Source organism: Musca domestica, unplaced genomic scaffold (genome assembly GCF_030504385.1).
Source record: "Musca domestica strain aabys unplaced genomic scaffold, Musca_domestica.polishedcontigs.V.1.1 1, whole genome shotgun sequence".
Taxonomy (NCBI): Eukaryota; Metazoa; Arthropoda; class Insecta; order Diptera; family Muscidae; genus Musca; species Musca domestica.
In genome coordinates this window covers 24,608,622-24,634,352 of record NW_026712114.1, presented here as the reverse complement: position 1 = coordinate 24,634,352, position 25,731 = coordinate 24,608,622, and the positions used below count along the sequence as shown (strand labels likewise).

The following is a 25,731-nucleotide window of genomic DNA, read 5'->3' as shown; positions in this document are numbered from 1 at the left end:
CTAAACTCTAATTTCATGCGAGATTTCGTGTCCTTAGGTTTCTATTCGTGACCTTTTTAACGGCTGAAAAATCAGGAACATTTTTATTTGTTGGTCCATTTCAACCCCTAGATATATTGCGGATATCTTTGAAAAAAATGGGCCTAGCCCTTCTGGGTCTAAAATGTGAAGATTTTCGTGAGGATCGGACGATAATTGCAATCTGTATATAATAACCCCAACCTGTGTTGTAAGGTGAAAAAATATTAGAATTATTATTCAATATTATAATTCAATATTATAAGTCAAATTGAAAAAATCGCATGCGATAAAAAATATGAAAAACTAAAAAAATGTCACAAAATCTACATTTACAACATTATTGGCATATTTTTATGCGATTTTTCTAGGTTTTTTTCTTTTATGCCAAGAGGGCATTCTGAATTGACCAAATTTGTCAAAATCTGTCCAGCCACTCTTGAGATATAAGCATTCTAGCTAACATCCCCTTCCTTTGTATATATACATTGTACATATTTCGCTATATATATCCGATATTTTTACTATCAGAATCTATGTAACGGTCAGAATTGACCTGTTCGTCTATTTGGGATTTCGCCGGGATTAAAAATATTCGCGGTTTAATGGAAAATTTGACTTTTATTTAACAGAAATGTTATGGTCTATTTCACCCACTAAATATTACCCGATGACCACCAAAATTGGAAGGCTTCTGCCCAGCCTGAAGCTCTAGCCCTATGCTAACTTCCGCTTTGTTTGCTCCATAATTGCGTCCTGTAGAGCAACTGCAAAATCATGAAATTTTTCAGTTTTTGGTCCATTTCAACCCCTAAATATTATTTGATCATCTCCAAAAGAAATAGGGTTCTATTCTGACTCACCCCGCACCTCCATTCTAAATTTCGTGAAGATCGGACCATAATTGCGACCTGTAGAGTGATTACAAATTAACATGGACAGACGGACGGACGGACATACATAGCTAGATCAACTCAGCTCGGCGAGATAGGAAGATCCATTTATACTTTCCTATATGGGAAAACAATATTTCGAGGTGTTACATAATTTTTGGCCCAATCAAACTTATAATACCCCCAACACATAGTGTTGTAGGGTATAATAAAAATAAATAAATAAATCTTGTCAAAAAATAGGAAAAAATTATATTTCCTAATTTTTCTACCCTACACCAAATAAGGGCATTATGTCTGTTTGTGTCATTTGTTTGTAATATGACTAAGGAAGCGAGATGGACCCATAGTTACTTTTGAGGATCTTCATAGAATCACTTTCTGAGTCGATTTATGCATTTCAGTCCGTCCTTCTGTCCATCTATTTTTGTGGGCATAATGAAGGTCGCATTTATTATCCGATTGAGATGAAATTTTCCAAACAATTTTTGTTTGGCCCAAGGACTGTTGACCCTTTATGGGAAAGGTTCCGAAGCAGTTGGCCAATATTGACAAAAAAAATATTGACCTAAGACTTATATAAATATTACAACGTGCCAGATTTGGACTATATCGACTACTTCCTATACTTCATATGGGAGATGTGCATATTTTTGAAAAATGTGGAAATATGCGTGTGGCCATATGTAGCGGACCGACATATTCAATTTTTCCAATACATATAAATGTATGTTGAAGTAAATCTGACACTCATGTCCAATTTTATACAAAATCATAAATTCCGATACATTACATATTCATATCAGATTTGGCGTTAAGAGAAATATTTAGATATAGCAAGTTGTATAGAATCACCGACTTGTATCGCATGTTATGACAGGTATAAGTACTAGAAATTTCGACCCTTTGTGAGTGAGGTACCAGAAGGGTTTCGCAGATATATATCATCTTCACAACACATCTTGCATTAGCAGAAATGTTTGTAGGTGTGAAATTTGAAGAGAGTTGGATGCTTAATTCGCTTTCTTTGAGCGTTTTGTTATGCCAAAATCTTGAACCCTTTTTGGGGGAGGTACCAGAAGAAATGCTCCGATCTCTACAATTTTTATAACGGATCTTGCGCTCATGGAAATGTTGTCATGTAGCAAGTTTGGATGGAATCGAATGTTAATTTCGCGACTCTTTGTGGGGGAGGTACCTGAAGCACAATCGGATGCTTATTTTAATTTTTATGATCGTCTTGGTTATTAAGCGTTGACCCTTTGTGGGGGAGGTACTAGAAGAAGTTGTCCGATCTCTACCATTTTTATACCCTCAGCCATATGGCTACAGAGGGTATATATCATTTGATACGGCCAAAACGTGCCTAGTCGGTTGGTCCAAACGGTCTAAAACCGTTAGGCGATCTAAGTTTGACAAAAATATTACGATGTACCAAGTTTGGACCAAATCGGGTACTACCTTCGAGAGATATCGTGCGCACCAGTTAGACAGACGGACGGACATCGCTAGATCGACTCCAAACATCTTGAAACGGATTTGGTCCAAAGAGACCTAGGGTCTAAGACCGTTATTTCGACTAGGCACGTTTTGGGCCGTACCAAATGATATATACCCTCTCTAGCCATATGGCTCAAGGTATAAAAAAATGTAAAAATTATGGCGTTTGACTTTGTTGCAGTGTTTTTTTATATCACCCCGTATATCAAATTATCCCAAGAACAAACTTTGAATGTATATAAAATCAAAAGGTGTTGCGAAGCGCACCGGCATCAGCTGGTGTCCTATATTGGATTTTGAACTGCTTAGGGAAGGTACCAGTAGTTTTGGGTCGATTATAGCCATCATCAAAATCGATATACGTTTTGTAACAATGTAAGAGTGGATCAGGTTTAGACCAAATCGGATATTCCATTCGCCAGTTATTGTGTCCACGTTTAAAGGGACATGGAGGGTCTAAAGTCCTTAGTGCGATTTGGCATATTTTAGCAATATCAAGTGAATTCGGCATATCTAAGTGGGCTAAGTGGGTATCAATTAACATCTAAGAACATTATCAAGTTTTTCAACGATATAGTAGATAATACTTTCTTATTGCCACCCTAGAAAAGTTTCATAATATCTGTATTTCAATATTGATGTAAAACATTTCAATATTTTCATCATTTAGAAATCGATTAACGAAATAAACAAAATGCAAGGGAAGATAGTGAAAAAGCTTTTGGCTTTGTGTGTGGCGTACGAAAGATAAACAATCTTCACTAGGTGCAATCGAGAGATAAGTTTACCCTTTGGTGCTTAATAGTATTGATACTGTACATAACAAAATGTACTGTACAAAATCAACAACTCGAAATGTTGTACAGGCTTTAAAGTTCCCCCTACGATGTTGTTGAAAATCTTCTTGATTTTCGGTAGTTTGGAGGTTTCTGCCCCAATTTACATCCAAATCATATTTTGGTTCTCAAAAAAAAAAAAAAAAAAAAAAAAAAAAATATATATATATATATATATATATATATATATATATATATATATATATATATATATATATATATATGTATATATATTTATCATCGATTTTAAGTCAAGTTTTCGTCGCTCCAAACTTAATGCCTCTTGTACTTGTTTTTGTATGAACCAGCCCCCGATACCCCCTTTTGGTATAACATCCATATACCAGTTCCATGAAAACTTTTTAAATTTCAATATTTAATTAAAGTCCTTTCATCATCTTTTTGAAATTGATTAACGAAATATGAAAACAAAAGACCAGGCAATACAGTTGAAAAAAAAGCTTTCTTCGTGTGGCGTTCGAAAGATAAACGCAAAGGCAAAAGTAAAAACAAGCTCAAAAACACACCCGCACGCCACTGATTAAATCCAGCTGCCGGCAATCAAAAAAACAAAATACTCGCTTCACTGAGAGCCACCATCGCTTGTTTAGCTTTTGTGTTCGTCTCTGTGCTTAAATAACTGCTATCAACAAGTTTCAGCTTCAGTTTGAGAGACAACGGTCAAGCGATCGTAACCGAAAACGGCGTTTTAAAAAATAAAACTTAAAATTGTGTGTTAAAAACGAAGCTTGTAAACAATAAATTCAAAACAATTTAAAAAACCAAAATGTGGGTGGAATTTGTGATTCTGTTGTCGGTGGTTCTATATCTGCTGTATCGCTGGTCGACCGCCAATTATGATTTCTTTAAAAAACGCGGTATACCCTATGCCAAACCGGTTCCGTTGTTTGGCAATTTCATGGAAATGGTGTTGCGTCGCAAATCCATGTTCAATATTTTCATAGAGATCTATAATCAATACGATGGAAAGTAAGTGTTGAAAACGATTTTTTAGGAATACATTTTAAAGTTTATATTCTGAAAGATTATATAATGAACTATAATCAACAACGAACACTGGAATGAAATTCAAGTGCATTAAAAATAAATAGATGTCCAATATCAGGGTTAAATATATGTCCAATTCGGTGCATAATTTGCATTTGGGATATAGTTAACACTTTAAAAAAAAATGAATAAATAAAATAAAAAAATATTAAATCCTCATTAACAGGATTTTATAAGTAAACTTGGATTTACAATAAAATGATAGAACTATCATAAAAATATATATATTTTTACGTCTAGAGATATTTTAAATACAGTACGAATGCAGAATCTGCATTGTTTTTCGTCCCAAAAAATCCAATTTCAGTGAGTCCTAAAGATTACAAGCGTATTTCCTCTTGCTTACAATTTCAATATTAGAACTGGCGCCAAACGTGCGAGGGCTTTAATAGAATAAATGACAGTTCAAACTTGTGCTGGAACTAACTATCCTCTTGCGATTGGAAAGCTCCCACCGGGGGACAATCTTAAAAATATATCGGTTTTATATTTTAAATGTTGTATTCAACGCATTCAATGGTCATTTTAAAGTTTAAATGTTAGTGTATGGCGCCCAATGGCAGGCATACTTCTCTTTCACATTCAGAATAATTGAAAATAGAATAAAAACCAATATCTATGGGATTATTTTAAATCAATAATTAAATTCTATGATATCTGGAGAGTTATTCCAAAGAATTGGGGTTGAAAGGCGTCCAAAAAAGAAAAACAAAAAAAAAAAAAAAAAAAACAAGTAAAAAAATATTAAGTTAGGCCGGACCGAACTTTTAATACTCTGCAAAATACCGAATATCGGTGGATTTCGTTATATGTGTTCTATAGGAAAACGTGGACCTAAATATGCAATGTTCTGCCGTCGGAGGTAGAACCCATTGCGAACTACAAATACCAATTTTAAGACAAGTCCGGGGAAAAATTGTGGCAAAAATCATCAAAATACTTAATATCCGGAGGTACCATAATGTGGGGGCTATATGTAAACGTGGACATATATATACTATGTTTCGCCACAGGAGCTACAAATGCCTGAATCCGTGAAAAATTGTCGGAAAGTACCGTTATATGGGGGATATACCAAAACGTAGGCCTATATATACTATGTTCCGCCACCGGAGCTAGAACCCATTTTAGAGAAATCCGTGGAAAAATGTGTGTGGGGTTATACGAAAACCTGGACCTATACATATATATAAAGTTCCGCCACAGGAGCTACAAATACCTATTTTTGGACAAATCCTAGAAAAATGGTGTCAAAAATCATCAATATACCGAATATCGGGAGATACTGTCATATGGGGACTATTAAAATAAAATGTTTCACAACAGGAGCTAGAACCCACTATGACCTACAAATACCAATTTTTAGACAAATCCATGGAAAAATTGTGGCAAAAAATCATGAAAATACCGAATATCGGAAAGTACCGTTATATGGGGGCTATACCAAAAAGTTGACCTATATATACCATGTTCTGCCAACCGAGCAAGAACCCATTCCGAATTACAAATGGTGCCCAATAAAACCGCAAACTGATATTTCCAGGCTGAAACGTTGTAAAATGGCGCCCAATGCAAAACAAAGCATTCTCTATTAAATATACTGAATGTTGAACATAACGAATAATAGTTGGTAGCCTTAAATCCTCACTACATAATATTGGCGCACAAGTGAAGGCTTGCACATTCAGTAGGGAAATTTAAAATCAAATGTTTCAAATCATGTCTGGAAATTTATTCCAAAAACTTGGAGTCGAATGGCGCCCAATAAAAAAACAAATTGATATTTCCAGGCTGAAACGTTGTAAAATGGCGCCCAATGGAAAACAATGCATTCTTGGTTCTTTATATTATACGCCTATATTCTTTATTACAAAATATTTGCGCCAAGTGTCATTCAGGGAGTAAATTTATAATCAAAATTGGATCCTTATACAGGGCCCGCCATATACGATATTCTTTTTAAACTAGTGCTCATTTTGAAAGATGTGAAAGAATATAAGTTTTATCCTTCCGCTGAACGAATTTGGTTGGGTATACGCTTGAACAATGCTGGAACAAACAATGCTGCATTTGGGACGGAGAAAACATACATTAAAAAGCCGATGGTGTGGATTTTGATCAAAGGCAAAAGCAAGAAGTGGCCGTTTTGGTTAAAAAAGTGAAAAATATATTTAACAGACTTTTTATTTCGAAGAAAACTATTTCAAAGGATAATTATAAAAGTGGGGTACTTTACATTGAAAGTTAAAAATGCTTAAGAATGTTAATAGATGGCGAGATTTTCTTCGCAATTTCGATATTGTGATTGGCGCCCAATGTATCAAAAATTAAAGATAATAAAAGGGTAACATGTACTCGTATTAGGCCAAGGTGGAATTTAAAGAACAAAAAAAGGGGGGGGGGGGGTTGGTGTCATAACATCTGAAATCTGTTTTTTTTTTTGCAAAATGGCGCCCAACATAAAAAATAAAAAGGATAAAAACCAACCTAAGTTTGAATTAGCCTATCGATCGGGTATTATATTGCTTGGGAGATTTCTGGGATGGCGGTGGTGCCAATTTACTAAACATTTTAGAACAAGTAGCGCTTTGGCTTCTTTTTGATAACAATATAAAATTGTAATTGCCGAAGACTCTGCATCCTCAAATATGGGCCTTGAAGGATCCTCCATTAGATGGAGGGCATACCAATTTTGTCGTTCCGTTTGTAACACCTCGAAATATTCGTCTGAGACCCCATAATGTGTATATACATATTTGTTATTAGCATACAATTCTAGGTCCATTTAACGATGTCCGTCCGCCAGTATAATCATTCTTGAAAATTCTAATTTTTTGATTTTAACATGCGCAGTGCTCCTGAAATGATTTTTTTTTTTTAAATGGACTATATCTGTTCACATGCCTATATGTGCACATATATAATGGTACCATTTACGATTTAGCTGTAATTTCCAACAGAAGAGGCTGTTCTTTCAAATTTCGATGAGCTCCTCCTTTTTTCAAAAATATTCGAATAACGGCTATTTTTTGCCGGAATTTTCATACAAATCAACCTTTGAAGTGAACAGAGTTGGCAATAAGTCAAATTCACATTGTGGATGATATAAAAAATCGTCTCGGCCGAACTCAAAGTCATTTTTATTCCCTCAGCCTTATAGCTACATATTGTATACACCATTTTATCCAAGGTCTCTCCGGACGAAATCCGTTTCAGGACATTTGGAGTCGATTTAACCATGTCCGCCTATCTGTCTGTTTGAAGCGCGTATCCGATCCGATTTCGGTCAAACTTCGTACACCATAATATTATTGACGAACATAGATGGAGTTCAAAATTGTCAAAGAAAACAATTTACCTCAAAGAAGGAGTAAGGATCATTCGATTTTGCTGAAAATTTGCAAATTTTAATAATCATCAGTTTCTGTGCTAGGTCAGGTGCGAAAATGTATAATATCGACCCGCTCCTTATTGTATCTTCCCTAAAAAGGGCTCAAACTTTAAATAATCATAACTCGCATAAAATGTGAAATGAGAGATCTTAACATTTCGCATATCCTAATATTTATACCAAGAGGGTAATAATATTTATACCAAGAGGATAGAACGAACCACTCTTTCTGGTATCTCTCCTACCACGGGTACAAATTTAACGTAATATAAGGCTTATAAAATGCAAAGCTTATAAATGCAAAGCTTCCTATCCATTTTTAAGCCTGGCTCATCCAAATGTTGTTCCAATATAAAATCTCAGACTTTTCCAGATATTATGTCATACATTTTATCTAGATCCCTCCGGCAGATTTTTTAATATTTTCATGACTTTAGTCCAGTTTGAGTTGATATCAAATTCGAAATGGCGCCATCCCGTCTATACTAGGTTACATTCATACATTTAAGTAATAAACAACCTTGAACATGAACTTTGTTTGTAACGTCGTCGAAATGTATTTTCTATTCCATATCACATTGAGGGTCATTGTAACGACACACGCCCGATGTTTTTGTTTCTTGATTTTGCAATTTTGTGCACATGCATATCCCCCATCTTGCCTGCCTGCGTGAAATGTCTTCAATAACAAATTTATTAAATTTTCAAGATTATTAGCAACGGACAACGGTTAATAAATTTGAAAATTGTTTAGATACTGGAATACATGGAAGACAATGTGTATGTGGGTACTTTGAAGTCGTTTAAAACAATTGAATAATTTCATTACGGTTGATAGTTTTTATTATAGATTTTTATATGGGTTCTTCTAAAAATAAAATAGTAAAAGCGGCACCACGTCTAGTCAATTCAGTTCGTTACTTTTATTAATATTGTTTATTTGGACACCTTCAAAAATATAAAGCAAATATCGAGATGCGCGCAAAATTTAGGGTTGAAGTTTCAAAATAAAGAATGTGAAAATCATAGGTGGCCAGAAATTGAGAGCGAGTTTAGGGGAGAGCAATTAAACAACGTCTGACTTTGGCAAAGACTTTGTTTTTTATTACAGCAACGTGCATGGATGGATAAAATGCCTTATGAATTCGAAAAAAATATAAATTTCCAGACATTTTTCCCAATTTTAGAAAATCTTGCATACCCAACATCCAACGAAACGTACCTTTCACATTATGCTTGAACAATAATTTCAGAGAGATAATTAACATTTCATGAGAAAATAAAAGTGAGAAAAGAGAGATGAGCAAACAAATTAAAATCTTCTCATTACTTCTCCTCCTCCTATTAAATAACCCCCGTTTTTATATTGAATACTTAACTTGTCAGACTTATCACCTGTCACAACCGGCAGAATCACTTGGTATTCAAATTGTAAATAAAATGCTAATCTTTTTAAATCTTATTCATATCACTTTTGTACACATGGGATGGGGGTTTTGCGCCTATTTTATTAAAGTGCGTTGCGTTAAAAAATCAATCAGTAAAATCTTAATATTAAATTAAATAAGATGTCTAAATTGGACAAACAAAGTAAGAAATTCTTATCATTAGGACCTCTGACCTGAATTTGTCTCATTTAAACATATCAGCCATATAGTTAATTTATAAAAACAATTGAAATAAAATAACAATAACCGAAACAAATATTTTAAAATAATTTTTAGTTTAAGTTATTGCTGTGGCGCCCAAATGCTATCAACGACAAATCATTTGCAGAAATGCTTTTAATCGCTCATTAAGTGATTAAATATTGAAACGATTGAAAATATTTTAAATTTAATGCTGAAAAGATGTTGTTAGTTACTTAAAACTCTTTTCAAGAAAATGTATTTTTTTAATTATACCACATTGTTTTCTTTAAAATACCTGAAATTTGATGAAAATACCTGATTGTTTTTCTCCATAGTCTCAAACAGTCAAAAATTGGCGAATTTTCTTATTTTTTTTTTAATTCAAAACCTGAATTTAAATTTTAATAGGTGCAAAAAATTCAAAATATTAATTTATAATCATTTGAAATTCAAATAATATTATTGAAATTTTTTGAAGAGATTTGAAAATATCAAACTGTATCCATTTTGTGATATGTCGAAATAGGGTTCATTTGATTGAACATTTTTAATAAAATATTTAATTAATGGGATTATTAACAAAAAAGGAAAACCGGAAAAATCAGTGGATTATGAAACTAGAGCTATAAATAACCGACACTTGTATAGCCGTTTGTAACACCTCGAAACATACATTTTTATTCTGAACAGTATAAAATTCTATGTCGATTTAGTGATGTCCGTCCGTCTGTGGAAATCACTCTAGCTTCCGAACGAAATGAAGAAGGTTGATAAAATTTTACTCAAATGTATATTATGTCTGTAGGACTTTTGGCATTGAAAATGTGTTATGTAGGTCCGCGATTTGGTATGACGCCCATACAATGGTACCTCCCTATACTCATTTTGATGATTTTAGCGACATTATTAACCGGAATTGTTTTACATTTGGTATTTGAAGTTCGCAAAAGATGCTACAGCCTAAAACAGAAAATTGTCTGTGCAGGTCCACGTCTTCGTATAGCCCCCATATAGTATTATATCCCGCTTTACGGAATTTTGATGATTTTAGCGTCATTATCCACCGGAATTGTTTCAAGTTTGGTATTTGTAGTGCGTAATGGACAGAAAATTATCTGTGCAAGTCCACGTTTCGCTATAGCCCTATATAATGGTACCTCACTATATTCGCTATTTTGATGATATAACTACATTATTCACCGATATTTTTTTAATGTTTTGCATTTGAATATTGTATTGGCTTATGCCAAAAGTCACCTATGCAGGTCCACGTCGTCATATAGACCCTAATATAACGGCTACATTTGGTATTTTTAAGATTTTAACAGAATTTTGAAAGGATTTTATTTTTTGAAAATTGTCAACTTACAGCTTTTTTACTTGTTTTGAGATAATATTTCTTAGAGTATCGCGTATTTGGCAATATTGCTGATATTAATCCCGAGAAAATTTTTGTAAAACACATTAACCATTATTTAAATCAACGTCTGCAGCTTAAAATTGCCTTAAAGCATATTTTTTTAGATCCGCGTTTTAAGGCCAGATTTGCCTTGAAAGGATATTCCTTTAAAATCCACGGTTGGAGTTCAGGATTGCCTTGAAAGAATATTGTTTTAGGATTGCCTTGAAAGGATCCACGTTTGAAGCTCAGATTTGCCTTGAAAGGATATTCTTTTGAAATCCACTTTTGAAGCTCTGATTCGGCTTGAATGGATATTCTTTTGAAACCCACGTTTGATGTTCAGTTCTGCCTAGAGAGGATATTCTTTTTAAATCTCCGTTAAAATATCAGATAAAAAGAATATTCTTAAAAAAATCCACGTTTGTAGCTCAGTTGTTTGTGGGAGTTTTTTTTTCCAAAAAGTCACATTTGTAGATCACATGTGTCCTAGAAAAAAGGTATTCTAAAAACCCTAATTTTTAGAACAGATGGCCCCAGGAAAAGTATTTTTGAAACACCCTTAGTTGAACAAAACCTTCTTAAAAATCCAACTTTGTGCCTTGAAATTTCTTTTTAAAAATACTCGTTTATGGCTGGACCAAGAAATAAAAAAAAATCAAAAAAAAAAAAAAAAAAAATCCTCCTAAAAAATCCTCATTTATATCAGATGACGTTTTAAAAATATATTTTTTTATTCCATGCTTGCAATTCAGATTTGCGTTTAAAATATCCAAGTTTTTAGCTACATTGATCAAAAAATAAAATTAAAATATCTACAATTATGGCTTCATAATAGATAATGAAAAAATATGTTTTTTTTATAAAAACCTCGATTTCAATAAAAAAAAAATAAAAAAAAAACTATTAAACTGAAGTTCATGAAAAATATAAGATTCAAAATCTAAAAAATATGGAATCTGAAATCTAAAAGATCACACTAAGATAACCTACAAAAACCTAATTTTTTGTGGCCCAGTAAGTCAAAAACATTTTTTTGTAAATAATAGAATAATAAATTCGCTTATCTTCCTGAAGAAGTTTAATAAATAAAAAATAAAATTAAAAAAAAAAAACATCTACGAAGTCCACTTGTCATTAATCATTACAGGTGTTATCGTTTAAAGACCTATGAAAACAAAGATAAATAAATTAATAATAAATTTGATAAGGCTACTTAAACAATGGTTGACAGTGCTCTACATATGTACATGCATACATATGTATGTAGATTGTTTTGATATTAGGCGATTGGTCAATTTCTATCTTATTTTTTTATCAACAAATTGAAAAAAATCGTTTAACTTTTTTCTACTTTTCCGATAGGAATGCATTTTTCTAAAATCACTATTTTTTTTTTAATTTTTTGTTGATAGAAATATCAACTTCTATTGTTTGCATTCCCAGTGGATTTTTTCTAATATTAATTTCCTTCATCTCTTTATTATTGGGAAATATTATTTACTTATTTACAAGTACGTAGGTATTAAATAAATGCAATTTTACAAATACTACTTTAAATATTACAACTCAGAATGACCGGCAGATTTTTGTAATGTCCATTACATTATTACGTTATTAGAAATATTTAATTATTGCTACTTTGTAAATATTATTTTCTGTTTATTCAAAGCAGGAAAAGTATTAATGATAATTATTTAATAAATACTTTTAAATGATAATGCCAACTGAATGTCTCATTGGCCGTTTGAAGAAAATAATTCGTGCCAAAGGTAACCAATTCGAAAAAATCTAAACTTATTCTAAAATTTGATGCTATTCCAACACTTTTTGCTTTCATTCAGTAAAATTTAAAAATAAAAACTACGGCGTTTGACTTTGTTGAAGTTTAGAGATTTTAGAAAAATAAGCTAATTTTTATTCTCAGGATTGATCTCTTGGATTCTTAATTGGAATTCAAAGAATAATATTCTGAGTTTCGAAATGCATATTTATATTATTTATTAATAACTGAAAACCCTTTCAAATGTAGCCTACCGACGTTAATATCTACAATATTGTAGCAGATTTTGGAAAACTGACCAAAATATCAGTACGCTTATTCCGGTCACCTTAGAATTCTCTCATATCTCAGTAATTTAAAAATGTTGTATGGAACACTTAAGCATGATATCAATGCTATATTTCAAATTTTTGAATCCCCTTCCATGCCATGTTATAGAGTGCACAACGTAAGCACGTGTTGAATTCAAATGTCACACACCCACCCATTTGTTTAAGCTTTTCCAGCTTTGTTTGTTTTCATTTTTATCAACAATACTGCGTAGTTCTCAAAAAAGCTCCGAACAAAGTGCAAGTGAACGAATGATGTACATAGCTTTTTTACAAACGGAATGAAAACAGAATTAATGGAAGTAATTAAAAAATGTATATTGTTCAGAATAGAGGGTGCAATTGCATCATTATTAATTGCTCGTGGATTTTTATATTCTGATCCATACATACATATGTTTAAAGGTATGTCGTATGCATTAATAAAATTTGCATACATTGTTTACTAAGAAATACAAATTTTAGGCGCCATCTTCTAATTTGCGAAATGTCTACAGATCTGTGGTCTTAAAAAAATATTAAAAGCAAGAAAAAACGGTATGGAAAAGACGGAGGATGTGAGTATAATAACCTCATAAAGGGTCCGTGAAATATTTTTTTTCTTGGAAATCGATTGTATCTTCGTAGAACGTACCGCCGTTATGATGAAACCATATACTGGCAATATATTCCTCTTCAATTTTTGTGAACAAAATTTCGTTCAATATGGTCTCACAACATAACATCCACTCTTTGCTCATTTTCGAAAAAAGAAAAATGACTCAATTATGGCTCTGACCGTTAGACGGGGGCAATGCCTAAACGTTGACCAATCTTCAACTGAATTTCTAATACCCTCCATAATTTTTAAGAATTCTTGAAATATTTAAAAAATTTCGTAGAAAATACCTCTCGAAGATGTGGTCCTTCATAAGTAATTTTTTCTTATTGGCTTTAGAACCGATTCTGAACTTAAATACAAAATTTTAAACAATTCCGGTGAATAACTCTGCTAAAATCATAAAAATGCCGAACATCGGAAGGTAACGTTATATGAGTGCTATAAGAAGACGGGGAACCGCATACGACAATTTTCAGTCGTAGGCTGTACTACCCATTGCCAAATTTTCAATACGAAATTTGAAGTTATTTCAGTGAATAATGTCGCTTATATAATCAAAATATCGATTAAAGGGAGGTGCCATCATATATGTGGTATACGGAGACGTGGACCTGCATAGACAAGTTTCTGTTATTGGTTGTAGTATCCATAAGGAACTTCAAATACGAAATTGTAAACATTTCCTGTGATATCGATATATGAGGGATAAACGAAAACCTGGACCTGCATAGACAATTTTCTGTCACAGGTTGCAGTACTCGTTACAAAGTTCAAATACGAAATTTGAAACCGTTCCTGTGAATAATGTAGCTAAAATCATCAAAACACCGAATATAGGGAGTTACCGATATAAGTGGGCTATGCGAAGACCTGGACCTGTATAGATAATTGTATGTCACAGGCTTTAGTATCCACTACGAAGTACAAGTACGAAATTTGAAAAAAATTAGGTGAATAATGTAGCTCAAAATCATCAAAACAAAACGTGGACTTATATATCTCCCATTTTCAATACCAAAAGTCCTGCAGACTTTTTTATCATCCTACTTCAATTCGTTCGGAAGTTAGAGGGATTTCCACAGACGGACGGACGAACATCGCTAAATCGACATAGAATTTTATGCTGATCAAGAATATATGTAGTTTGAGGGGTCTAGAAAATATATTTCGTGGTGCTACAAACGGAATGACAAACATAGTATACCCTCCATACTATGGTGGAGGGTATAAAAATATTAAAAGACTTCATCACCAAGAGTCGTAGATATTTTTAGAATATATTTTAAAGAACCTCCAATCAAATATAGTGAATTTTTAAAGTATCTCCTCATCAGAGATGGTGAACAATTAGGAAAACTAATTTGAAATAGTGGAATTTGGAAGAAAAAAATCTGGAAACAAATACTTTCCGAAACCGCAGATTTGTAATTCCCTACCGAAAATGGTCGTTTTTAAAGAATATCTTGATGGAACGCTGGATCATAAAGGAAATATATTTCTAAAATCTAGTTTTGTTGAATCTCCATTCTTTTTAAGAATCTCTTTTCAAGGAAACTTGGATTTTTAGCAAAAAAATTTTAAGGACCTTATTAGCAAAGCTTGTGGATTTTTTAATGAAAAATATTTTGAAACACCTAATTACCAAAAACTGTGTATCTATATATATAAATGAAAGTTGTGTTAGTTACTACGCTTATAACTTAAGAACCGCTGAACTGATTTTAATGATTCATACAAATTCGGAATTGTCTCTTTTCCGAAAAGGATAATATCCAAAAAAATCGGGTAAAAATGTGATATGTTAACATTTTCATTTTGACTTTTGAAATGTACAATAGTAATGTTTTATTTTGCATGATTTTTTCCATTTTGACTTACTTTTTTCTAATGTACATTTGTAGTGTTTTTTTATTTTATTTTTGAATTCGAATATTAATACCAATTTATTTAATTGACTTGATTTCTTGAGAACTGAAATTGATGGCGGGTTACATGGAAGTGTAGTACCGAATTATGTGGTGGCGAAACGGAATAGATGATACTGAAATAATTTAATGCGGTCACACCAAAGTTAAAAGATAATTACTTTTTCAAAATCGTTAAATAAATCACAAAAAAGAGATCTCATTGCAACAATTCTCAAAACGGGAAAATATCGAAAAAATTTTCAATGGAATTGAATTTTAAAATAAAAGTACATTCTATTGACAAACTTTGTAAGGATCTTTAAACAGTTGCTGTAAAAAATCAGCAAACAAGTTGAAGATTTTTTCAATTTGTTATTCTTCTTTTGTCAATTTTTTTTCAATTTGTATTATCATATTGAATTCAGTGGTTTTTTTGTGAACAAAATAAAGAATAATTTTTCACTATATACAATTTTTCACTATATACAATTTTTCACTAAAAAAATGAAATAAGTGCGAAATACGATGGTAACTGACATCTACCTTTCAACTCCAGGGCCTACATCGTGATTCAGCTGGAAGATGCGCAGACATTTAATCAAACAAAAATGGCCGAAAAAGACTAATGGGGCTTATTTCAAAGTGTGACCCTACTTCTTTCATGTGTCAATAATCCGTCCAATGAGAGCTCAAAATGCAAAAATTTTTGGGAGTACAATCAGTAAAATACCAAATATAAAGGGTGCAAAATAGTAGAGCGAATGGGACTTTTAGTAAGAAAAGGATTGCTATCCTTCCAAAAATTCTTCCTGAACATTTAAGATACATAGAAATTTATTCATGTAAAGTCCCTACATTGGAGTATCCCCAAGTCCACTTTCACATCTAATGTGTGGTCAGAAAAGAAAAATTTATATTCCATTAAATTTGTAACCCCCCAGAGAATATTGGTTGGGAACGTAGATTTGGAATATACATCTATATGAAATAAATTGTGAAAACATGAACAAATTACAAATATAAGAAAGTAGCACGGGACCGAATATTTGTTGAATCGCCATTGAATTATACTATGATGAAAAATATGGACTATATGGGGTCTCCAATTTACAATTTAAATGACAAAAAAAATTAGTTCCCATATTACGGTAATGGGTGTGAAATAGTAATTATATTTGACTATTCTGAAATCAGTCTGACCTCAATTATGAGGTGGATAAAACTATTTTTACTTATTTAAATCACGTGATTTTTTTCAGTTTGACATGCTATGTTGTTCTGCTATATTTTCGATTTGGCCTCTATTTGTCATCGATGTTTCGCATTTTACCTTATTTGAAAGGATTCGGCTAAAAATGTGTATTTGGGGGTGAAAATCTTACACAAAAATTTCAACATATCTACAAATTTTAGAATTTTCTCCATGTAATAGTACCGCCTCAAGTCCACCTTTTGGCGGACAAACAGACCGACATGGTTAGGGGGACTTATGAGGACTCTAATGCACAATCTGAGGTGCTAATGGGTTTAAAAAAGTAATTAACTTTGGCTATTCTTAAATCTATTAGCCCTCAATTATGAGGTGCACAAAGTACAGTAAATTCCAAATTACTGCTCATTTGACTAAAAATTAAAAACTAATCGACCAGTACGTGAACATTTATAACATTCATATCTTTGAATAACTATGCTTTGACAAATATGCATAATAGACTAAAACTACTGGCCGGCAACGCGGACAGGGTCAGCTAGTTTTTAATAAAAAGAAATTTAGGGTCTTTAAATTATATTAAGGATTTCCTGGTTAAACTTCCAGGATTTTTGATTTTTTTTAAAGAGTTTCCACCAAAAAATCAGGGGTTTTTCTATTTCTTTAATAACTACTTGCCAATAACTATGGAATTTTATTTGGGGTTCATTTGCTGTTTCTGTTACAGTTGACATATTTTAAAATTTTTAATTTTTGAAATGCTTATTATAATTAATAAATTTGCTTGTGTTGTTTGTTATTATAAAAAAATAATAATAAAATAATTGCGGTTAATAAACGTGAACCGGCACACAGCATCTATTACGGGTTGACGATTCTACAAGTTCAACGGCTGTTTGAATAATAATAATTCAATACTTAGTTGAAAATTAATTACTCACACTCATATTCAGGGGCAAGGTCGAGGGAAATAGACGCAGCAAAAAAAAAAACCAGTAAAGAAAGTCTTAAAGTCGGGCGGCGCCGACTTTATGATACCCTACACCACTTTGCTAATTAAGTAGAGCTCCACATAACAATTAAAAGTTTCTATGGGAGAATTCAATCATACACGCTATGATTATAATTATAATTTAAAGTTCAAAGGACTAAATTCGGAATTGTATTGCCCATTTGGTGCACAATTAATTTGAAATCGGATAAAGATATATATGGGAGTTATATCCAAATCTGAACCGATCTCGATAAACTTTGGCAAAGATATTTCTGAGCTGTATTTGATATATTTCCCTGAATATCGTTGTTACAGAGTGCATATTACGGTTGTAGGTACCAAATATAACAAATCGGATGAATAATATATATGGAAGCTATAACTATATCTGAACCGATCTGAACCAAATTTGACATACTAGCTACTAGACTCAATTCGGTCGTAAGTGCCAAATTCCATCCCATTTGGACAAATATTAGACGTTTGGTGCACAATAAAAGGTAAATCGGACGATGTTATATATGGGAGCTATATCCAAATCTGAACCGATCTCGATAAAAGTTAGCAAATGTATTTCTGAGCTGTATTTGATATATTTCCCCAAATATTGTTGTTGCATAGTGCATATTACGGTGGCGGTGGACAAAAATAACAAATCGGATGAACAATGTATATGGGAGCTATAGCTATATCTGAACCGATTTCGATCAAATTTGGCATACATATTTTCAGGCCTAATATGGGTGTATGTGCAAAATTCCATACAATTCGGGCTGATATTACACGTTTGGTGCACAATAAAAGTCAAATCGGACGAAGATATATATGGGAGCTATATCCAAATTTTGACCGATTATCTCCAATTTCAATAGGGTTCGTCCTTAGGCCAAACAAAAGACCTTTGCAAAATTTCATCTGGATCGGGCAATAAATGCGACCTGTACTTTGTTTACAAAAATACATGGACAGACGGACGGACGGACGGACGGACGGACGGACGGACGGACATGCATAAATCGACTCAGAATGTGATTCTATGCAGATCATCAAAAGGAACTATGGGACTATCCCGTTTCCTTCTGCCTGTTACAAACAAATGCACAAAGACATAATACCCTGACCACCTTGTGGTGTAGGGTATAAAAACAAAGTAATATAAATATTATTTGTTTACAACGCGTTTCGTTCTCTCGTTGAAAGAGAGAAAGGAAATGTTCTTTACACTCATAAATATATGGGCAATTCACAGACAAGTTTTCCAAATGCCTAAAACCAAATGTATAACAAAATTAACTTTTTTTAAATACAGCAAAATGACCCCTAATTTTGAAAATGAGAAAAAAAAATAGAAAATTGGCTTTTTGCTATTTTTGTACCCTCCACCATAGTATGGAGGGTATATTAAGTTTGCCATTCCGTCTGTAACACCTCGAAATATACATTTTAGATCCTACAAAGTATATATATTCCTGATCAGCATAAAATTAAAATTAATTAAGTTAATAAAATTTTACTCAAATGTATATTATGTCTGCAGGACTTTTGGTATTGAAAATGAGACACGTCTTCGTATAGCCCCCATATAACGGTACCTCTCGATATTCGCTATTTTAAAGATTTTAGCGACATTATTCACAGGAATTTTTTTAAATTCGGTATTTGAAGTTTATAATGGATACTACAGCCTAAGACAGAAAATTTGCTGTGCAGATCCACGTCTTCCCCATATAACGGTACCTCCCGATATTCGAAGTTTTGATGATTTTAGCGACATTATTTAAAATTAGCAACGGATACCACAGCCTATGACAGAAAATTGTCTGTGCAAATCCATGTCTTCGTATAGCCCCCATCCCGGTAATCGGTATTTTGATGATTTTAGCGACATTATTCACCCGAAGTGTTTCAAATTTGGTATTTGAGGTTCGCAATTGATACCACAAGCTATGACAGAAAATTGTCTGTGTAGGTCTATGTCTTCGTATAGCCCCCATATAACGGTATCTCCCGATATTCGGTTATTTGATGATTTTAGCAACATTATTTACCGGAATTGTTTCAAATTTGGTATTTGAAGTTCGTAATGGATACTAAAGCCTATGACAGAAAATTGTGTGAGGAGGTCCACATCTTCGTGCAGCCCTCATATAACGGTACCTCCCGATATTCGGTATTTTGACGATTTTAGCGACATTATTTACCGGAAATGTTTCAAATTTGGTATTTGAAGTTCGTAATGAATACTACAGCCTACGACAAAAAATTGTGTCTACAGGTCCACGTTTTAGCATAGCCGCCATATAATAGTACCTCCTTATATTCGGTATTTTGATGATTTTAGCAACATTATTTACCGATTTTTTCAAGTTTCGCATTTGAATACTGTAATAGCTTATGACAGAAGTTGCCTATGCAGGTCCATGTAGTCGTATAGACCCTCATATAACGGCTACATTTGGTATTTTTATGATTTTAACAGAATTTTTAACGGATTTTATTTATTTTGAAAATTGCCAAATTCTTTCTAAATTGTGGAGGGTATTCAGGGCCGTACTTGCAGCTTTTTTACTTGTCTTATATTTATTATTATTATTTTATTATTATGTATTTAATATGATTATATTTTTTACTTTCAGAATCTATGGCATTTTCGATCAACGCCAGCCCATGTTCCTGGTGCGTGACCCCGATTTGGTCAAGCAAATTGCCATCAAAGATTTCGATCATTTCGTAAATCATCGTTCGATTTTCGGCGATGAGGATGGTAAAAATTTGTTTGCTGCTTCACTTTTCATGATGAAAGATTCGAAATGGAAAGATATGCGCAGCACATTGAGTCCTGCTTTTACCGGCAGTAAAATGCGTTCCATGTTCCAGCTGATGAACGAAGTGGCGCAGCATACGTTGGCACATGTTAAGAAACAATCGAGCGTTTTCACCGCCGAAGGTTTGGAATTGGAGGTGAAAGATTTCATAACCCGCTTTACCAATGATATTATTGCCTCGACTGCATTTGGCCTGCAAGTGGATTCGTATAAGGAAATGGATAATGAATTCTATAAGATGGGCAAAAAAGTTACCACCTTTACATTTTTGCAGAATTTGAAATTCCTGATGTATGCCAATTTCAAGAAGATTATGAAGGTAAGCATATGTTTGTAAATCTTTATTCATTGCATGAATGGTGCTCATATATTGTATGAATACTGACCCTGTATTATATAAACTGGGTCCATTTAATGAATTATTTTTTTAAAAAACTTAGAAGAGGTGGATTCTCTCAAGAAAAATATTCGAAAATCGAAAAAAATTGAGAAAAAACCAAAGGAGTGGAAATTGTGCATTCCATTCATAATTTTCATAAATTGTTTGAACAGTGTACATACTTTCCATGAATATCGGTCATTTGATGACTGGGTTAGTCTATAAAATTAGAAAAAATCGAAAATATTGAGTAAAAAATCGAAAGAGAGAAAATTGTGCATTTCATGCATATTTTTCATACAATGTATGAACAGTGTACATACTTTCTATGAATATCGGTCATTTAATGACTGGGTTAGTGTATAAATCTAGAAATAGGGGCTACTGGCAGAAGAGAGTATTTTAATATTGACAAAAATATTCATATCATCTTGGTATTGGACGCAAAAAGAATATTTAATTCATTGCACGAATTGTGTACATGCATTGTGTGAATGGTGTTCATTTTTCGAAACGCCCCCAAATTATTAATAATTGAGTACCCTGTGGAAACCCCATATCGATTTTTTGATTGAACTGATTATAATAATAATCATTGGCATTATTTTGGTTTTTTTAAGGAACCACCTCTTATCATTTTACTGATATTTGTTGTCAAGAGATATACTCGAAACAGAACAAGTGTTTGAAAAACCCCATAAATTTTCTAATCATTTTTAAGAGGACATAACTACCCAAAATAATCTGGGTATGTCAATGAAATAAATTGGTTAGATTGCATCAGATTATTTTGCGTTCAATTATCTTCAATATCGGCGAAAGTAATACAAATTGTGACTCAGACCCATTCTTAAAAAAATTCAATATATTTTTTTTTTTAAATCCACGCCAATAAGTAGAGAGTTAAAAAAATTTTTAAAAAATCCACAAAGATATAATACCTTATCACTATGTGGTGTAGGGCAAAAATATTCGAGATTAATAAGTAAAGCTTGAAAAAATATTTTTAAAAAATCCATGCTTATAAGTAAAGCTTGAAAAAATATTTTTAAAAAATGCACGCTTATAAGTAAAGCTTGAAATAATATTTTTAAAAAATGCACGCTTATAAGTAAAGCTTGAAATAATATTTTTAAAAAATGCACGCTTATAAGTAAAGCTTGAAATAATATTTTTAAAAAATGCACGCTTATAAGTAAAGCTTGAAAAAATATTTTTAAAAAATGCACGCTTATAAGTAAAGCTTGAAAAAATATTTTTAAAAAATGCACGCTTATAAGTAAAGCTTGAAATAATATTTTTAAAAAATGCACGCTTATAAGTAAAGTTTGAAAAAATATTTTTAAAAAATCCACGCTTATAAGTAAAGTTTGAAAAAATATTTTTAAAAAATCTACACTTATAAGTAAAGTTTGAAAAAATATTTTTAAAAAATCTACGCTTATAAGTAAAGTTTGAAACAATATTTTTAAAAAATCCACGCTTATAAGTAAAGTTTGAAAAAATATTTTTAAAAAATCCACGCTTATAAGTAAAGCTTTAAAAAATATTTTTAAAACATCCACTCTTATAAGTAAAGCTTAAAAAAATATTTTTTAAAAATTCACGCTTATAAGTAAAACTTGAAAAAATATTTTTAAAAAATCCATGCTTATAAGTAAAGCTTGGAAAATATTTTTAAAAAATCCACGCTTATAAGTAAAGCTTGAAAAAATATTTTTAAAAAATCCACGCTTGTAAGTAAAGTTTGAAAAAATATTTTTAAAAAATCCACGCTTATAAGTAAAGTTTGAAAAAATATTTTAAAAAATCCACGCTTATAAGCAAAGCTTGAAAAAAAAGTTTTAAAAAATCCACACTTATAAGTAAAGCTTGAAAAAAAGTTTTTAAAAAATCCACACTTATAAGTAAAGCTTGAAAAAATATTTTTAAAAAATCCACGCTTGTAAGTAAAGCTTGAAAAAATATTTTTAAAAAATCCACGCTTATAAGCAAAGCTTGAAAAAAAATGTTTTTAAAAAATCCACGCTTATGAGTAAAGCTTGAAAATATATTTTTAAAAAATCCACGCTTATAAGTTAAGCTTGAAGATATATTTTTAAAAAATCCACGCTTATGAGTAAAGCTTGAAAAAATATTTTTAAAAAATCCACGCTTATAAGTAAAGCTTGAAAAAATATTTTTAAAAAATCCACACTTATAAGTAAAGCTTGAAAATATGTTTTTAAAAAATCCACGCTTATGAGTAAAGCTTGAAAAAATATTTTTAAAAAATCCACGCTTATAAGTAAAGCTTGAAAAAATATTTTTAAAAAATCCACACTTATACATATATATTGAAGAAATAGTTTTAAAACATAAAAAAATATTTTTAAAAAAGCCAAAATTTCGAAAGTAATTTTTATTCATTTTATAATTCTTTCCAGCTCCTGGATATGGAATTATTTGACAAAAAGGACACCGATTACTTTATGCGTTTGGTGTTGGATGCCATGAAATATCGCCAGGAACATAACATTGTACGTCCCGATATGATTAATATGTTGATGGAGTCACGTGGCATGTTAAAGGGCCAGGACAAAGCTTCAAATCGTGAATGGAGTGATGTCGATATTGTGGGCCAATGTTTCCTATTCTTCTTTGCCGGCTTTGAAACCTCGGCCGCCCTCACCTGTCTCACCTCACATGAGTTAATGGAAAATCCCGAGGTACAGGAAAAACTCTATGAAGAAATTCAGGAGGTTGAAGAACAACTGGAGGGTAAACAACTAAGCTATGAGGCTTTAATGGGTATGCGTTACATGGACATGGTGGTGCAGGAGTGTTTGCGCAAATGGCCCGGTGCCATTGCCATTGATCGAGTTTGCAACAAAGATGTCACCTATGATTTGGATGATGGTACAAAACTGGAATTGAAGAAAGGTGATTCCCTGTGGATTCCCGTGGTGGGCTTCCATCATGATCCGAAATATTTTGAAAATCCCGAAAAATTCGATCCGGAGAGATTTAGTGAAGAGAACAAGGATAAAATCCATCCTTTTGCCTATATGCCGTTTGGTGTGGGACCCCGTAATTGTATTGGTAAGACGATTGATTTTTGAATGAAAAAATGGAAATTTAATTAAATAAAATTTATTGCTTATTTCAGGTTCCCGCTTTGCCTTGTTGGAAACCAAAGTCTTGATTTACTATTTATTGAGAGACTTCAAATTTGAACCCGCCAAAAAGAGTTGCATTCCCATGAAATTAAATCCTGCCGGTTTTCAGTTGTCCCCCAAAGACGGCTTCTGGATTAAATTCATTAGCAGATCAAAGTAGTGGGGATTTTAATTTTAAAATTCCTTTTATTTTTTAAATGAAATTATTTAATTTAAGTTGCCTATATAGCAAGTCCTTTAGATAATTATGTATTTAAAAATTCTGTGTGTATTAAAATTACTTTGTATTTTTTTAATGAAGTTAAATAAAATTTGTTAATTGTTTTCATATAAAAAATTTGCACACAAAAAATAATTACGGTAAACACTCCGTAGATTATGAAAGCTGACACGTCTATCGTTGTTTTCAAAGTTAAAATTTCCCTCTCCACCAGATTTTTTTTTTTTTTTTTTTGAAATTTTCGGAATACTTATTATTTTTAAATTTTACTTTACACGGGTTTTTTATCACTTTAACCCTCAAGCAGTCACCAAGGATAAATTTTTTCTACTTTTTTCAAAATATCGTTAAAATATACCTTCAAACGGGAGCGTAACTACTCAAAATAACTACTACCATCTTACCTAAACACCAGGAATTCATATATGTAAATCTGTAAGGAAAAGTCAAAAGTCGGGCGTTGCCGACTATATGACCCTACACCACTATACACATTTAGTAGAGCTCCCTTAACAAAGGAATTTTAGAAGGAACGAGGAGAGAAAATGTTTGTCATTTGGACTTATATTGGTCATTTGGAGCACAATTAACCTGAAATCGGTTGAAGATATAGTATATGGGAGCTATATCCAAATCTGATCCGATTATCACAAATTTCAATAGAGTTCGTCCTTGGGCCAAACATATATTGTTTGGAAAATTTAATCTCAATCGGATAATAAATGCAACCTGCATTTTGTTCACAAAAATACATGGACAGGCGGACGAATGGCATACATGCATAAATCGACTCAGGAAGTGATTCTACGAATATCCTCAAAAATAACTATGGGTCTATCTCGTTTACATGGACAGACGGACGAATGGCATACATGCATAAATCGACTCAGGAAGTGATTCTACGAATATCCTCAAAAGTAACTATGGGTCTATCTCGTTAAAAAATATTATTTAATAATCCACGTCCTTAAAAAATATTATTTAATAATCCACGTCCTTAAAAAATATTATTTAATAATCCACGTCCTTAAAAAATATTATTTAATAATCCACGTCCTTAAAAAATATTATTTAATAATCCACGTCCTTAAAAAATATTATTTAATAATCCACGTCCTTAAAAAATATTATTTAATAATCCACGTCCTTAAAAAATATTATTTAATAATCCACGTCCTTAAAAAATATTATTTAATAATCCACGTCCTTAAAAAATATTATTTAATAATCCACGTCCTTAAAAATATTATTTAATAATCCACGTCCTTAAAAAATATTATTTAATAATCCACGTCCTTAAAAAATATTATTTAATAATCCACGTCCTTAAAAAATATTATTTAATAATCCACGTCCTTAAAAAATATTATTTAATAATCCACGTCCTTAAAAAATATTATTTAATAATCCACGTCCTTAAAAAATATTATTTAATAATCCACGTCCTTAAAAAATATTATTTAATAATCCACGTCCTTAAAAAATATTATTTAATAATCCACGTCCTTAAAAAATATTATTTAATAATCCACGTCCTTAAAAATATTATTTAATAATCCACGTCCTTAAAAAATATTATTTAATAATCC

At 32.0% G+C, this 25,731-nt stretch overlaps 2 protein-coding genes across 3 annotated transcripts in view; one reads left to right on the top strand and one right to left on the bottom strand.

The window, feature by feature from the left end:
• Positions 1 to 25,731, bottom strand: part of LOC101900138 (cubilin) — a 225,946-nt gene that overhangs the window by 45,224 nt on the left and 154,991 nt on the right. The window lies entirely within an intron of this gene.
• Positions 3,908 to 24,259, top strand: LOC101898478 (probable cytochrome P450 9f2). The gene is made up of 4 exons (XM_005180050.4): positions 3,908 to 4,237; positions 20,197 to 20,704; positions 23,191 to 23,845; positions 23,913 to 24,259. Exons 1-4 carry the CDS (start codon positions 4,035 to 4,037, stop codon positions 24,080 to 24,082), a joined length of 1,536 nt encoding a protein of 511 aa, XP_005180107.1. The 5' UTR covers positions 3,908 to 4,034; the 3' UTR covers positions 24,083 to 24,259.

Bases quoted from the DNA above. Each gene is read 5' to 3' on its own strand.
- LOC101898478 (XM_005180050.4), top strand. From the start codon at position 4,035: ATGTGGGTGGAATTTGTGATTCTGTTGTCGGTGGTTCTATATCTGCTG. The intron at 4,238-20,196 runs GTAAGTGTTGAA...TTTTACTTTCAG, and splicing joins TATAATCAATACGATGGAAA to AATCTATGGCATTTTCGATC. The intron at 20,705-23,190 runs GTAAGCATATGT...AATTCTTTCCAG, and splicing joins ATTTCAAGAAGATTATGAAG to CTCCTGGATATGGAATTATT.